At 43.7% G+C, this 15638-nt stretch overlaps 1 protein-coding gene across 2 annotated transcripts in view; it reads right to left on the bottom strand.

The window, feature by feature from the left end:
* LOC309383182 (inter-alpha-trypsin inhibitor heavy chain H3-like) overlaps nucleotides 1–15638 on the bottom strand; it is a 72273-nt gene that overhangs the window by 50879 nt on the left and 5756 nt on the right. The window contains exons 7-11 of one of the 2 annotated variants that reach the window (XM_081935410.1): nucleotides 13687–13812; nucleotides 13467–13583; nucleotides 12461–12629; nucleotides 12193–12318; nucleotides 11305–11486 (exon numbers count right to left, since the gene is read on the bottom strand). In XM_081935410.1, coding sequence (XP_081791536.1) covers nucleotides 11305–11486; nucleotides 12193–12318; nucleotides 12461–12629; nucleotides 13467–13583; nucleotides 13687–13812 — 720 coding nt within the window. The remainder of the gene's footprint in view (nucleotides 1–11304; nucleotides 11487–12192; nucleotides 12319–12460; nucleotides 12630–13466; nucleotides 13584–13686; nucleotides 13813–15638) is intronic. The other variant, XM_081935409.1, reaches the window with a different exon arrangement.

Raw genomic sequence — 15638 nt, 5'->3', positions numbered from 1 at the left:
TTTGACTACAAAAAATTACAGTTGACTTATCTCAATAAGAATAGACTAGAGAGTGCACACAATGTCAGTTACATGTCTCTAGGAAGCTATTTTTATTTTTTCTAAAAACTAATTCAAATAAACAGCTACTTCCTTTTAAAAGGGCTTGACCCAAAATCTTCTCTAAATACTCATATTATAAAATATAGTTTATACATAAAATCACTCCCTTCCCCTTCCTCCATTGAGTCATGTCATGCAGTTATTTAGCAAAGCAGCAGCAACATGATTTTATTTCCTTTAATTTGATCTGATAGGGATGATACATTTCAGTTTGCAATTCTTTCATTTCAAGATGGGCTTCATGCTACTAAAGTAGAATAAAATGGGCGAGGTGCAATCTTAGGGGGTTTTGAGTTAAATGTTTGATTCGTTTTTTAGGGGGTTCCAGGGTGGGGGGAGGGGCTAGTCAGACTGAGGGAGGTACCAATGCCAAGCCGGCGGGTGGAGTTAATAAGAAAGTGAGCGGAGCCATTAAGGGGGGGAGCAGTGATATTCCAGAAGAGGGTCTTTTTATTCCAACGGTCGTGGGGAGGGGCAGATGCGAGGGTAGTCAGAGATCTTATCGCCAGTTGGGAGACCGGGGCCGTGGTCGTTGGGTACGGCCGGTCATATGTCCCAACCCCCGCAATCTAGGTGGTCAGGACCTACAGAGCCAGGGCCTGAGACTGATGTTATGCAATGCCAGGTCCTTTGTCAACAAAGCCCCCCTCATTAACGACTTGGTGTCGGAGGGGGAGCCGGACCTGGCAGGAATCACGGAGACCTGGCTGGGCCACGAGGGAGGTCTCCCCCTTGTGGAAATGTGCCCGCCAGGTTACCGCGCATTTCAACAGTCATGGGCACTAGGCAGGGGTGGTGGGGTAGCGGTCATTGTGAGGGAAGGTCTTGAGCCGAGAGAGACCACTGTGCCACAGATAACCGGTTGTGAGTCCCTATGCATGAAATGGGGCCCAGGGATCCAGTTGGGCTTGCTGATTGTATACCTGGCTCCTCGCTATGCATCAGCAGCCCTGCCCGAGCTCCTCGAGGTGATCGCCGAGATGGCAGTTGAGACCCCCAGGCTGTTGGTCATGGGGGACTTTAACTTGCCATCGGTAGGGGAGACATCCGAGGTAGCTCGGGAGTTCATGGCTTCCATGACAGCCATGGACCTGACCCAGGTAATTCAGGGCCCCACACACGAGGGAGGTCACACACTGGATCTTATCTTTGTCTCTGGCCGGTGGAGGAGTGATCTGGGAGTAGGGGATTTAGTTATTACACCCCTGTCATGGTCAGACCACTCACTTCTCCGGCTCGACTTCCCAGCCGCTACTCCCCATCGCGGGGAGGCGGAACCAAAATGTCCAAGATGGTTCTGCCCCAGATGCCTGATGGAACCTGATAGGTTCCAGATGGAGCTTGGGCCATTTCCTGTAGCCCTGTCCCGCACCCGGATGGAGGACCTAGTGGCTGCATGGAACAGTTCGGCCACCGGGGCCCTGGACCGGGTTGCGCCTTTGCGGCCTCTCTTGCGGCAGCGAACCACCCAGGCCCCTTGGTTTACCGAGGAGCTGAGGGTGATGAAGCGCCGCAAGAGATGCCTAGAGAGCAGATGGAGATCGTCACGCTCTGAATCTGACCGATCACAGGTGAGAGCCCATTTACGGACTTACCTTGTGGCGTTAAGAGTGGCCAAGCGTCAGTATTGTGCCACCCTTATTGCGTCCGCAGATAACCGCCCTGCCGCCCTGTTTGGGGTAACCCGCTCCCTCCTTCAACAGAGGCCGCAGGAAGCCCCTTTGCAGGGTAGAGCAGAGGAATTTGGGGAGTATCTGCAGGACAAAATCGCTCAGATTCGAAGCGAGTTGGTCTCTACTAGTGGTCTAGAGGGGACGTCGGAGGTGGGTCTTGAGGCTCCACTCTGGGAGGAGTTTGACTCTGTTACTTCCGACGATATGGACAGGCTGCGTAGGCGACTGCGAGCCACCACATGTTTACTGGACCCGTGTCCCTCCTGGCTTGTACTGGCATCTTGGGAGGTCACATGAGGCTGGCTCCAGGAGTTAGTTAACACTTCTTTGAGTGAGGGGTTCTTGCCGGCCGTCCTGAAAGAGGCGGTGGTGAGGCCCCTACTCAAGAAGCCTTCCCTGGACCCAGCTGTGTTAGCCAACTATCGTCCCGTCTCCAACCTTTGCTTCCTGGCGAAGGTTGTAGAGAGTGTGGTGGCACAACAGTTTCCACGCCACCTGGAGGAAACTGATTATCTGGACCCACGCCAGGCCGGTTTCCGGCCCGGCTGCAGCACAGAGACGACATTGGTCACGTTGGTGGATGGTCTCTGGAGGGCCAGAGATGGGGGTTGCTCCTCCATCCTGGTCCTACTAGACCTCTCGGCGGCTTTTGATACCATCGACCATGGTATCCTATTGCATCGACTGGAGGGGCTGGGGGTGAGGGGCACCGTTCTGCGGTGGTTCTCCTCCTACCTCTCTGGCCGAGTGCAATTTGTATTGGCAGGGGGGCAGAGGTCGACCTCGAGGCTGCTCACTTGTAGGGTGCCACAAGGGTCGGTCCTATCGCCTCTCCTGTTCAATGCATATATGAAGCCGCTGGGCGAGATCATTCGTGGGTTCGGGGTAGATTACCATCTGTACACGGATGATACCCAGCTGTACATCTCTACCCCGAACCACCCCAACGATGCCGTCAAAGTGATGTCCCGGTGTCTGGAAGCCGTACGGATCTGGATGGGAAGTAACAGACTCAAGCTCAACCCGTCCAAGACGGAGTGGCTGTGGCTACCGGCACCCCGGTTCAACCAGCTGATTCCATCACTGGCCATTGGGGGCGAACATCTGGCCCCCGTGGATCGGGTACGCAATTTGGGTGTCCTCCTAGATGCCCGGCTGTCAATGGACGACCATGTGACAGCCGTGGCAAGGGGGGACGTTTCACCAGGTTTGCCTGGTGCGCCAATTGCGTCCCCCCTTGCGACCGGAACGCCCTTCGCACAGTCACCCATGCGCTTGTGACGTCCCGGCTAGACTACTGTAACGCTCTCTACATGGGGCTCCCCTTGAGATGCACCAGAAGACTGCAGTTGGTTCAGAATGCGGCCGCGCGGGCAGTCTCAGGAGTCGCTAGATACTCCCACGTAACACCTCTTCTGCGCGGGCTGCACTGGCTACCTGTAGCTTTTTGGGTGTGTTTCAAGGTGCTGATTATCATCTTCAAAGCGCTCCATGGCACAGGGCCTAGCTATTTGCAGGATCGTATCCTGCCCCACACATCCCTTCGGCCGATTCGCTCACACAGAGAGGGACTCCTCCGGGTGCCGTCCACTAGGCTGTGCCAGCGGGCGGCGCCCAGGGGAAGGGCCTTCTCTGTGATGGGCCCGACCCTCTGGAATGACCTTCCCCCTGATATTAGAACAACCACGGACCTCTGCTCCTTCCTAAGAAGCTAAAACCCCACCTGTTTAATCTAGCCAGCTTGGCCTAATTCCAGCTCTCCCACCTCAGTCTGTATTTTTAAATTTCGCGGGTGGTCTTAGGCTAAGTTTTTAATTTTTATAAATTTGTACAGGGTTTTAAAGTTTAATTCGATTTTAACTATATTTATTATTATTTGTATGGCTTTTAATTTGGTACCTGTACACCGCCCCGAGTCCCTCCGGGGAGAGGGGGCGGTCTAGAAATAAAATAAATAAATAAATAAATAAATAAATAAATAAATAAATAAATAAATAAATAAATAAAATATGGATTAAAATATAAGAATGAAGACTTGGCATAAAAGGGACAGTTAGAAGCTTGCTTAAAGGGACAGCAAAATGTCATCAGCCTCTAACCACAAAATGTTCCAGCAAACGTCCCTATGTAAAAAGTCCAAAACTATAAGGTTCAAATAAAGTTCGTTAATGACACACAGTCCATACCTGTAACAAAAGGAGAAGTAAGACCCCCATCTCCTTATAAGGCTTTTTCCTCAAGGTAACCAATAAGAAATGAGTTAAGTGTTTCCGTGTTACGCTGTCTTTGAGAATGTATAAGAATGCATGCATCAATAATAAAGATTGTTCAGAACTTGCAATGTTAGCCATGGGCTAGCTTTCTGAACCTGGCTGCCAAATAAACTTTTCCTGTATCCTGAGAAGTCTAAAGACTGTCATTTTCTGCAAAACTACAACTTCCTTTGAGAAGGAAGCGATCAAATGAAAGAACAAGTATGGTGAGGGAGTAGATAAGCTTAGTTTAACCCATTGTGGTCCTAAAGCTAGGATGTTCAACCTTAGCCACTTTCAGACCTATGGACTTCAAATCCCAGAATTCCCGAGTCATCAAGGAAGTCCACAGATCTTAAAGTTGCCATAGCTGGTGCGCCTGGTTTTAATTTATGTTTCTTAATCTAAGCAGGTTGGGGAATTCTGGCATTTGAAATCCACACATTGAGAAACCTTACTGTAGTAAGAGATTGCTAAAAATTTCATTTCTACTGTTTGTTTGTTTGTTTGTTTAATTTTTAAACTGTATTTTTGAAAATATTAAAGTTAAATTTTAAAAAATAAAAACAAAAGATGACGAAAGCCACCTTATGAGATTCTTCTCAAGTTCTTCTCCTTTGGGGAATAAATGTAATATCAATATGTATATAGAAAGGAGGTGGAGTCTGTGTTGCCATGCCATGATGCTGCTAACGTCAATCAGATCCCCCTTTGGCCTGTGTGCAGATGCTGCTGAAAAACTCATACCACAAAATCCATGCTTTCCTATCCCGATCTAAGGGGAAAGCATACTAACTGTTGCTCCAGGATATTCTTGACTAGTTCAACTGTGACTATTTTGAATATTGCCCCGAAAACACTAAAAGCCAGATAGACTAATGTCCATATGACAATATCTGTACCTTCTGTGAATTTGTCAGCAACTGCTTCCTTTTCTTCATTGTCTTCTGGTTTTGTGACAACCATGGATGTTAATGGAGTCACAAACTTATATTTCAGCGACAACTCCAGAGCTTTAGCAGTAATATTTTCCTTTTCATCTCCCTGCGCTAAAGCACTAAAAGCAAGGACATTAGAGAAGCATTTAGAAACTGTTTTAACCATGATGATATTAATTATTCTGTATTCTTCCACCCTGTAATGCATAAAGATATTTTAAATTGTTCTAAATAATAAAATAAATTGGATATGAGCCTCATGAACACTTTGGAAACAAAAGACTTGTCTCCTGAAAGAAGAAAGAGATAACTGGGACTTAAAACTAAACTTATCAAACTCTAATTGAAGTTAGAAGACCTGCAATAATTATCTTGAATTATCTGAAGCAATTTAACTTGGGCCAAAAGATAAAACCAATTGCAGGCCAAAAATAATGAATAGCTATTAGTCCATTCCAGGCATCATTGAATGAAACTCATGAGACTAATTTTCGCTAAAGTACAATTTTTCTCAAGAAAGGGATGGAAAGTGATTGACTATGCTAGTCTTCATGGACAGCTCTGGAGTAACCACAAAGTTGAAAAAGTCCAACATTACCGTGCTTCTAGAAGTTGTTGAACAGTGAGATAAGACCATAATCTCTCAATATAGTCTCCAAATATGTACTGTTGCTCTTCGAAAGCTTTGGTTGTTTCCTCAACATCAGCTTGGTCAGTATAAGTCACCTCATTTAGTGCCTAGACAAAAGAAAAGGATTGGATTTATAATTGCACGATAATTTTTCAGCACTACACTTTTATATAGGTGTTTATTTATGTACATTGAGCAACAGATGGCTGAACTCAGATACATCAAAAACTTTCAGGCAGTCTTTAAAGGTCTCAATGAACCCCATGGGTTTCTAACACATTACAATTATTAACTGAGAAGATACCTTGTACTATCTTGCAAGTAACTTATATTTTGGTTTTAATATTTTTATTCTACATAATTTGGTTTTATCTCCTGGTTTGAGCTGTCCAGAGTTTGGTACAAGCTGGGTTGCTGTATAATCGCTACATAATTATTTTTAATAATAAACAAATAAATACTCATTTTCCTCTCCTTACCAAATCTAAAATTAAATCTTATACCAGCCTAGCCACTCAATGCATCTGATGAAGTGTGCTGCAACTCAGAAAAAGTTGTGTCTCTGAATAACATTGGTTAGGCAGAAAAGGTGCCATCAGTCCCCTTCTAATATCTTGTGTTGAGTGGATGATGCTTTATTTGTCACCCAGGCTCAACATGCCCACATAGCTTTCAGCCATGTGAAACTAGTAATAATATTGATGTCTCATTGCCTGAAAATGCTTTGTTTCAGTCTTATGGTAGGTGAAGCTGATGTTTAAATGTGGATGGATGGAGATGTCTTGGCAGTTTAAATTCAGTTTGGGCTAGGTATTAAGTGAAATAATTAGCCAATATAACAGTAATCTGGGAGTTCCCCTGTCTCTAAAGCAATATAAATAGAGACCATCTCCAAAATCAAAATTTTCAAGATAACTGTAGTCAGTGACGTGCGGTGAGCTTTATGGCTGGTGAGGCACCAATGTCATCACAATCAGATTTATGGGGGGGGGGGATTCCAACAAAACGCAGCAACCGGAGAAAAGCAGCGAGGGGCGAGGAAGCTCGTCGGGGAGAGCCACATGCTGTTTTCGCCTTAGATTCCTCTCCTCTCCTCTGCGCAAGCACCTTTCCTCCTGGGCTCTCTCCCAGCAACCTCACCAGCTGCTTCTTTTGCTATGACGTTTCCCAGCATGGGAAAATACTTTTTTTCCCTTCGCCTTCCAGCCAACCAAGAAGCGCCCTATCTGAGCCGCAGCTGCCAATTGATCATTTGCAGCTTGGCCCGGACCACGGGGCTACGGGGGAAAGCTCGCTAGGGGAAAGCACTTTCTTTCGCCCGTGGCAGAGCTCAGGCATTCTCTCCTCTCCACCAACACCCCACAGACTAAAGCACTTTCTTTCGCCTGCCTGAGCTCTGCTCAACAAGAGTGTTGGGCTGAAGGAAGGAGGGATACACACTCTCTCTCTCTCACACACACACACACAAATGGCAAATCCGAGCAGCCGCTGCTGGGAGCCCATCACATACATTCGGGCAATGGGGGGGGGCTTTCTTGCATGCCTTCAGAAGCTTTCTGAAGGCGTGCAAGAAAGCCCCCCCCCCATTGCCCGAACATGTGTGATGGGCTCCCAGCTGCGGCTGCTCGGATTTGCCATTTGAGAGAGAGAGAGAGAGAGAGAGAGAGAGAGAGAATCCCTCCTTCCTTCAGCCCAACACTCTCGCTGGCGAGAGTGTTCGGCTGAAGGAAGGAGGGATTCTCTCTCTCTCTCTCTCTCTCTCTCTCTCTCTCTCACACACACACACACACACACACACACACACACACAAATGGCAAATCTGAGCATCCGCTGCTGGAAGCCCGTCACATACATTCGAGCAATGGGAGGGGCTTTCTTGCATGCTTTCAGAAGCTTTCTGAAGCTTTCTGAAGGCGTGCAAGAAAGCCCCCCCCCCCCCATTGCCCGAACGTGTGTGATGGGCTCCCAGCTGCGGCTGCTCGGATTTGCCATTTGAGAGAGAGAGAGAGAGTGTGTATCCCTCCTTCCTTCAGCCCAACACTCTCGCTGGCGAGAGTGTTTGGCTGAAGGAAGGAGGGATTCTCTCTCTCTCTCACACACACACACACACGGCAAATCTGAGCAGCTGCTGCTGGGAGCCCGTCACATACATTCGGGCAATGGGGGGGGGGCTTTCTTGCATGCCTTCAGAAGCTTTCTGAAGGCATGCAAGAAAGCCCCCCCCCCTCATTGCCCGAACGTGTGTGATGGGCTCCCAGCTGCGGCTGCTCGGATTTGCCATTTGAGAGAGAGCCCGGCGCACACATTCAGGCAATGGGGGGGGGGCTTTCTTGCACGCCTTCAGAAAGCTTCTGAAGGCATGCAAGAAAGCACCCCCCCACTGCCCGAATGTATGTGACGGGCTCCCATCAGCGGCTGCTCAGATTTGCCATTTGTGTGTGTGTGTGTGTGTGAGAGAGAGAGAGAGAGAGAGAGAGTGTGTATCCCTCCTTCCTTCAGCCCAACACTCTCGCTGGCTTTCTGAAGGCGTGCAAGAAAGCCCCCCCCATTGCCCGAATGTGTGCGCCGGGCTCCCTGCAGTGGCTGCTCGGATTTGCCATTTGAGAGAGAGAGAGAGAGTATGTATCCCTCCTTCCTTCAGCCCAACACTCTCGCTGGCATCCCGGCCAGATGAGAGGGACTGCAGAGAGAGTCTCTCGAGTCTAGGACAGCTAGTCATTCGATTGGAAAGTTGCCTCTTGGAAGGAATAACCCGGCTTGGCTCCCGCTTTCGATCGGCCGCCAAACGACCGAACGGAGAAGTGAAGAGGCAGGAGAGATGAAGCGGGAGCCAAGCCGGGTCATTCCTTCCAAGAGGCAACTTTCCCATCGAATGATTCGCTGCTCTAGACTGCGGAGACCCGCTCTGCAGTCCCTCTCGTCTGGCCAGACCAGAGGGACTGCAGAGAGGGTCGCCTCGAGTCTAGGGCAGTGAGTCATTCGATGGGAAAGTTCCCTCTTCCTCCACCCAGCCCTTCTTTGCTTAGGCTTCTTTGTCAAGAAGCGGCTTTTGTGGCTAATGGGAGAGGAGAGTGAAGAGAAAAAAAAACATACGAGAGCTTGCTGTGAGGCTTTAGCGAGCTCATCCTCTCAGGCGACAGCTGAGGCGAGAATGAGCTAGCTGCTGATGACTGCTTAACTGTTTAAAAAAGCCTCAAAAAGTCCTGCCTCATAGTAGAGGGCACTTTTTTGAGGCTTTTTTTAACAGTTAAGCAGAGTCATCAGCAGCTAGCTCAGTCTCGCCTCAGCTGTCGCCTGAGAGGCTGAGCTTGCTAAAACCTCACAGCAAGCTCTCGCATTTTTTTTTCTTTTCATGATGAGAGGTGCGGCTGTGCCTCACTTGCCTCACCTGACTGCATGTCACTGACTGTAGTTCTGACTAATATTGATAGAGACAGGTAAACTACCTGATTTTCCCTGGAGTATCTACAGAATTATGTTTATGGAACTGTGAATATTTTGTTTGTGTTGTAAAAACAGGAACCTTGCAGCTATATCTTGAGAATTGTTGGATTTCAAAGATACTTACCCCTTGAGCTTTCACTTCTGCTGTGATACTGTTCAGGTCATTGTCTGTAATTCGTCCAGCCACAACTATTTCAGAGCCATCATAATAATGTTTAAAACTGTTTTGAGTCAAATCTGAGATAGCATTTTCCTTATAGCCTAACTCCACTTCAGTAAGCAAAGGATTGGCTACTTCATCATAAAAACCCTGGAAACAAAATAGATTTTAGGGTTATAATAAACTGTAACATTAAAAGGGTATTTATTCTTGAAATCAAAATATTGGAAATGAGAGGTTGCTTTTTTCCCATAGTACTTTTATGTAATCTGAAACTAGACCACCCTGGAAAAGTACTCTAGAAATCAGAACTCTCATTGAAAGTCTTGAGTCTTTAAAAATTTTGTCCTTTTTTGGCATCTACAATTTTGTATATGGAAAAGGGGGATTAACCATGTGAGTTTACATGTAGCAATAACATTAAACATGTGTAGTAAAAAAAATAGGACTATTTTATTGTTCATGTTAATAAAACAGTTTTGGGGTCAGCTTTAATTGTTTTTAATCACAGAATAAGGTGTAATTTTTTTTAGGGGTAGATTTTAATATTGCTTTTAATTTTAATTATTATTGTACAGTTTGTATGCTGTCTCCTCTATCTATATGTATTTATATTGTGCTTTTATTATGATTGTACACCGCCCCGAGTCCCTTCGGGGAGAGGGTGCGGTTTATAAATTAAATAAAAGTAAAAGTAAAAGTAAAGTAATTCTTTCCATTCACAATTTTTACTAATACAAAGCCTTTATGGAGATCTTTGCCTATTTTGCAGAAACTTTCATTGCTAGGCAATCCCTTTTTTTAAAATAAAAAATCTACTTTCATTCATCATATATATTCCCTGATGTAAGCTCTCATGAGGTAAATTTTCCTGATGTGAGCAGCTTTTTCAAAGAAAGAAATTAACATTTTTAATAGGACACAGAGTTAAACAAACTACTTTTCCTAGCTTTTTTATTCAGCCTCTCACTTTTTATTAATTTTTGCCAGGAAAATATGGTATGATATGGAATGAAAAAGCAATAGCACTTAGATTTATATACTTCTTCACAATGCTTTACAGGCCTACGCCTAAGCGGTTTACACAGTCAGTATATTTCCCCTAACAATCTGAGTTCCCATTTTACCAACCTCAGAAGGATGGAAGGCTGAGTCAACCTTGAGCCATTGGGGATCGAACTGTCAAACTGCTGGCAGTTGGCAGTCAGAAGAAGTAGCCTGGAGTACTGCATTCTAACCATGCGCCACCAAAGCTAATAGTAGTTAGTTGCCTGAGAAAGGATAAAGTTTCATCCCACTGGAGGGTGCTGATTCTTTTGCAAGAGGCAAGAAACAAGGGAAAATGGTGGTTGGGCTCAGGATCTAGCCAAAAACTACAGAAAAAGATGCACCTGCTTAGTCTCTGTGATGCCTTACCTATTAGGTAGAGTGAGAACTAAATAAAAAATAAATAAATTTTGTCTTCTAATGTCATCTTGCCTAAGAATTGAGCCAAAGGCACACCTCTGAACAATGTAGAGCAGGATGCTAGCTGGCAGCAGATCTTGTATCAGTGAAAGGATATGGCACAAATTTCTAACTTTTGGTAGCCATGATACACAAACTACTTCTTTTGTTGTATATGAATCAATATTGTTTTCTTTTTATGACCAGTAGTCCTTTAATTTAGAGCAGAGTCAAGATGTCTGGGTGGATCTGAGCATTTACTGGCTGGATGCCCTTCCTGATGCCTAAGTGGGGTTTGCAGCAGATATTTTTCTTTGGGCAAGAAACATTTGTCACTACCTCTAAACCTTCCAAGTGGGAGATGAGCATCTTCACTGCTAGACTACCCTACTGCTCTGTTGGAGAATCAATACATCTTATGACCAACAGAAGCTGCTATCAAACTTCATTTGGAGTATAATTCCTGCAGTTTTCAAATGGCAAACATAGGAAATTGGGATAAATGGGAAGAGAGGAGAACACATGTGTTTTTTTCTCATGTCTGAATCCCAGTAAGGGTAATGTTGTTACCATATCTTATACTCAGTGTCCTTTCTCTGCCACAGAAATATTTCATCATAAATATAAATATCAACCTTTCATATGCTTATTCTTCTACCTGTAGTTGTAAGGCTGCATCTGAGTCTTCATAGATCCGACGAGCCACACCATTGTTTTCTGTTGCTAGTCTCTCTAAAAATGCATAGTCAAGATTATAACCAAACCCAAGATTGTATATAGGATATTTTCCTTTAGTTGCATTCTTAGCATTTTCTTGAATTTGACTGGGATTTGATACACCTGTACAGAAAGGATCACAAAACACAGTTAAATAATACAATGATCTGAAACATGTTTATGGGCAGAAAAAATCTGTAACTTTAATACAAGGCTCTACAACTTCCTAACTTTCAGCTTCAAATTCTCTTCCTAATGGGTTGGAAGAGAGTGAATAATGTGGTAATCCGATTCATTTTTCCTACCTCATTGTCTTTTCCAGGGGAAAAGCTGTTGCTGTTGTTTATTAGACGTATTGAATTATAGCCCCCCCCTTCCCACCCCATTTCAAAATACTCTGAAACTGGTGATAGACAATCAATCAGCAGCAGCTTCAGAAGTTTAGCAGTCATTGGGAGCATTTCTGGGAGCTTCTCCCAGGACTCCTGTAATGCCTCTCACAATGAGTATTAATTTTCAGCCTTTTGAAGTAGGAAGGGAGGTGCCAAGTAGCAAACAGACAAGTTCTTCATAGATACTGGAGGTAGAACTAGATGTATTTCTGCTGAAAGAAACCACTTGGAGGTCCATTATTCCAAATTGCCAGTAAATGCCTCCCACATCTCACAAAGCTGAGAAAAAGGTTTGGTTACTCTTGTGAAATGTAAGAACACAAATCATCTTCTTTCTAATCCTCTGTAACAGCACAAAGGTATAAAGACGACACATGATCCACAGGTTGTGGTATATAGTATGGAGAAGACTATGTGAAAACAAGGAGAGTACTTACCTACATTGGGCTCCCCATCAGTTAGCATGATAACTAAAGAGGCACTTCTTTCAGGTACAGATTTTTGTTCATGAGCTTTATTCAGCATTTCAATGCCAGTCAGTAAACCATCATTAAGATTTGTTCCTACAATGTGAAAGCAAGGTTTCAATTTTTTTAGCATTTGAAAACTGAGATTCAAATATTTTCCATGGAGTTATTTTTTAATATACCCATTTTATTTTAACCTTATTCTAATATATCAATTTAACTTTTTTTTTCTACTTACCTCCCCATTCATCTATTTGGCTAATAAATTCCTTTGATTGATTCACATTCTCTGGAGTAGCTTGAATTAAGTTATCTTTCCATTTTGAAACTGAAGTTTCAAATAGGATGATATTGAAGTGATCTTCTTCCTTTAAGTCTTCCACTATTTTTGTCAGGGCTTCCTTTGCCTAGAATTATTTTAAATAAGATATTTCAGGGACCTCTCAACTCTCAACAAAGGACTCTGCTCCATAATCCAATTTGGCTATTAGTTAGTTATATAAGTTATATAAGGCTATAAGTTAAGTTGTTATATGGCAGCTCCTAAGTCCAGATCAGAGGTGGGTTCCTGCTGGTTTGGATCAGTTTGGCCGAGTAGGTAGTAACTTGGCCTGCCACGCCCCCCAAACCGGTTCTCCCGGCACCTATGGCACCGCCATCTTGTTTTGCAGAAGCGTTTTTTTAGTACTGTGCATCTACGCTTAGTGCGCATCAAGCATGCAACTTTGAAGCTAAGTAAATATATGGCGTAAATTAGCAATCCCCAACCTTTCTGGCTTGGTGGCACGGGGCGAGTGGTGGGAGTGTGGGAAAACATGATGGTTTTGTGTGAGTGGCAGGTGCACACACATAAGTAAGCATAAGCGTCTGCCACTCACGCAAATGGAGCTTCAAGCGCAAGCCAAGCACCTGCTATTCATGTGAATAGAGCTGCATGCACATGTGTGCACTTGCCCACCACTTGTGCAGCCCAGTTCCGAACAGGCTGTGGCCCAGGTTTTGGAGGACCCTGATCTAAATCAACACATATAAAAGAAGGCTTAGCTGAAAGTTAAGGTTAAAGAGGTACATTTCAATTACCTTACTAAATACTTTCAAAATTACAACAATACATATTTTATTATATGAGTAAATCTTGCAAGGCAGAAATAACTTGGAGTAAAAGAATGTAGGACTTGATTTTATCTGCTGTACAATATACCATCCTTTTAGCAATATTACAAGAATTTGTGTTATTTACTTACTTGCTGAATTTTCTGTCCAGACATGGAACCACTGATATCAATTACAAAGGCAACATTCTTAGGTAAACGTTCAAGGATTTTTGGTGCAAAAAAGTGTACAAAGTATCCATTTACTACCTAAAAACATTAATAAAAATAGTATTCATTTGAGGTAGGGTTTTCTGTTTGGATTTGTTTTTGTGCTGTTATATTAGTTCAAGTGCCAAACAACTAGAGTTACCTGTAAATTATTAGGAGAATCTCGGTTCACATCATACTTGATGACAAAATCTCCTTGTAGCAGAGTAGTGGTACAATTGTCACAGGTTCGTTGTTGTTCAATAGTAGGACTGAATGATACATGGCCCTTAAAAAAGAAGAATTCTCCATCTTAGATTTCAGCAAATGAGGAAAGCATATTCTGTAGAAGTTTTGCTTTCATTTAGAGATCCGGGATAATGATCCATAATATTTCTCAGTACGTCTTCTGCAATTTACATTCAAAGATTACTTCCAAACAAGCATTATCAATTTAGAGGCCTATCTTGTCCTTTGTTCACTCTTTACAACTGTGAACTAGAGGCCTGCAACATTTACAATAAGCTTGTAAGTAGTGCATGAATATACTGATTACAACAACTAAAATCTTCAATACTTGAAGTAATAAACAGTTTATAACTAGTAGCTGTTGATTCCTTTATTATACATATAAAATTTCTAAGGAAGGAGGCTTCCTGAGTTTTTACTGTATATTTCAGACTATAAGATGCTCCGGACTATAAGACATACTGTACATTAGCTTTAGAGGAGAAAAACAAGAAAAAAAATCTGTCTCTTCCTCTGCCACCTGTTCGCTGTGGCCCATTTGTGGCAGCCCATTCACCGCCACCACAACCCCATTTGCTGTGGCCCATTAACTGCCACCACAACCCGATTGCCATGGCCCTTTAGCCACCACTACGACCTGTTTGCCCTGGCTCGTTCGCTGCCACTGCAGCCCATTTGCCATCACCTGTTCATCACCAATTGCCGCAAATGGGTGGAGATAGGTGGCAATAAGTGGTGGCAGCAAAATCCCCACCACCTAGGACAGCTGACTGGCACCTCACCAACCCCCCTCCCTCCTGCTGCAATATTCGCTCTACAAGACACACAGACATTTCCACCCACTTTGGGGGGGAGTGTGTCTTATAGTCCAAAAAATATGGTATTTAGAAAGGGATGAGCCAGGAGTTTATTTTGAAATTCAGCTGTGGTATAATTTGAACTATTAAATATTGCAAGATCCAGCATTCCAACAAGGAATGCAAGAAAAGCTAGCAGTGAAAAATTGCATTTTTATCTCCTTTTCTTGTCTAAGAAGACTTACTCTGCATATCTTACTCTGCATTGCCTCTTACACTTATAAAGTCAGGATTCTTTATTTTATTTTCTTTCTTTCTTTCTTTCTTTCTTTCTTTCTTTCTTTCTTTCTTCATATTTGCATGACGATATTTATTACTTTTATCTCCTCCTTCTTCACTGATTTTATTCATTTTTTCCCATAAGGCTGGATGCACCATACCAGTTCTATGCTTAGGCATTGTTTATGTTCTGCAATAAAGAGTCTATTGGGTTTTTGTTCATAATAACTTCCAGCTTTCTTTTTAGAAAACCAAGCCAAAAAAGGAAGAGGGCTTTGACTGTCTGATTGTTGCCCATCATTTTGAAGCCACTGATTTCATCACTTCATATGATCCTGCACTGAGTACATACTGCTTATCCCCTCCCCTCTCCCAACAGTGTTGTATTGCCCAAGAGTAACTTATATGCAGGAACAAAGGAGTTTGTCAGTCTGCAAAGAGAGGCAGAAAGACCATGGGCAATCCAGCAAGGAGATCTGGCTCTATTGAGCTGCTAAATTACTGGAACTATAGAAAACTCTTCTTTCTAATAAAAAATACTGCTGTTGTGCTTCACATTCTGGAAGAACCAAGGCCAACAGAAATGGGAAAGAAGCAAGAAAACAGTCATGGGTCACCTTTCCATAATAGCAAATGATCCCTTACTAGATTATATTGAAAAAAGAAAGCCTGTGGAGTAGACTTCAGAAATTATTCAGCACTGCAGCTTGGTTTCTCAAGGGTCTATGATGCTGCAGTAAACAATGTAACTACATTAGCTAATACAACCAATGACATAAACTTCTGAATG

Source organism: Natrix helvetica (genome assembly GCF_964273705.1).
Source record: "Natrix helvetica genome assembly, chromosome: 1".
Lineage (NCBI taxonomy): Eukaryota > Metazoa > Chordata > Lepidosauria > Squamata > Natricidae > Natrix > Natrix helvetica.
Note: the sequence above shows the minus strand (reverse complement) of the source record. Positions and strands in the feature narration are given on the sequence as shown.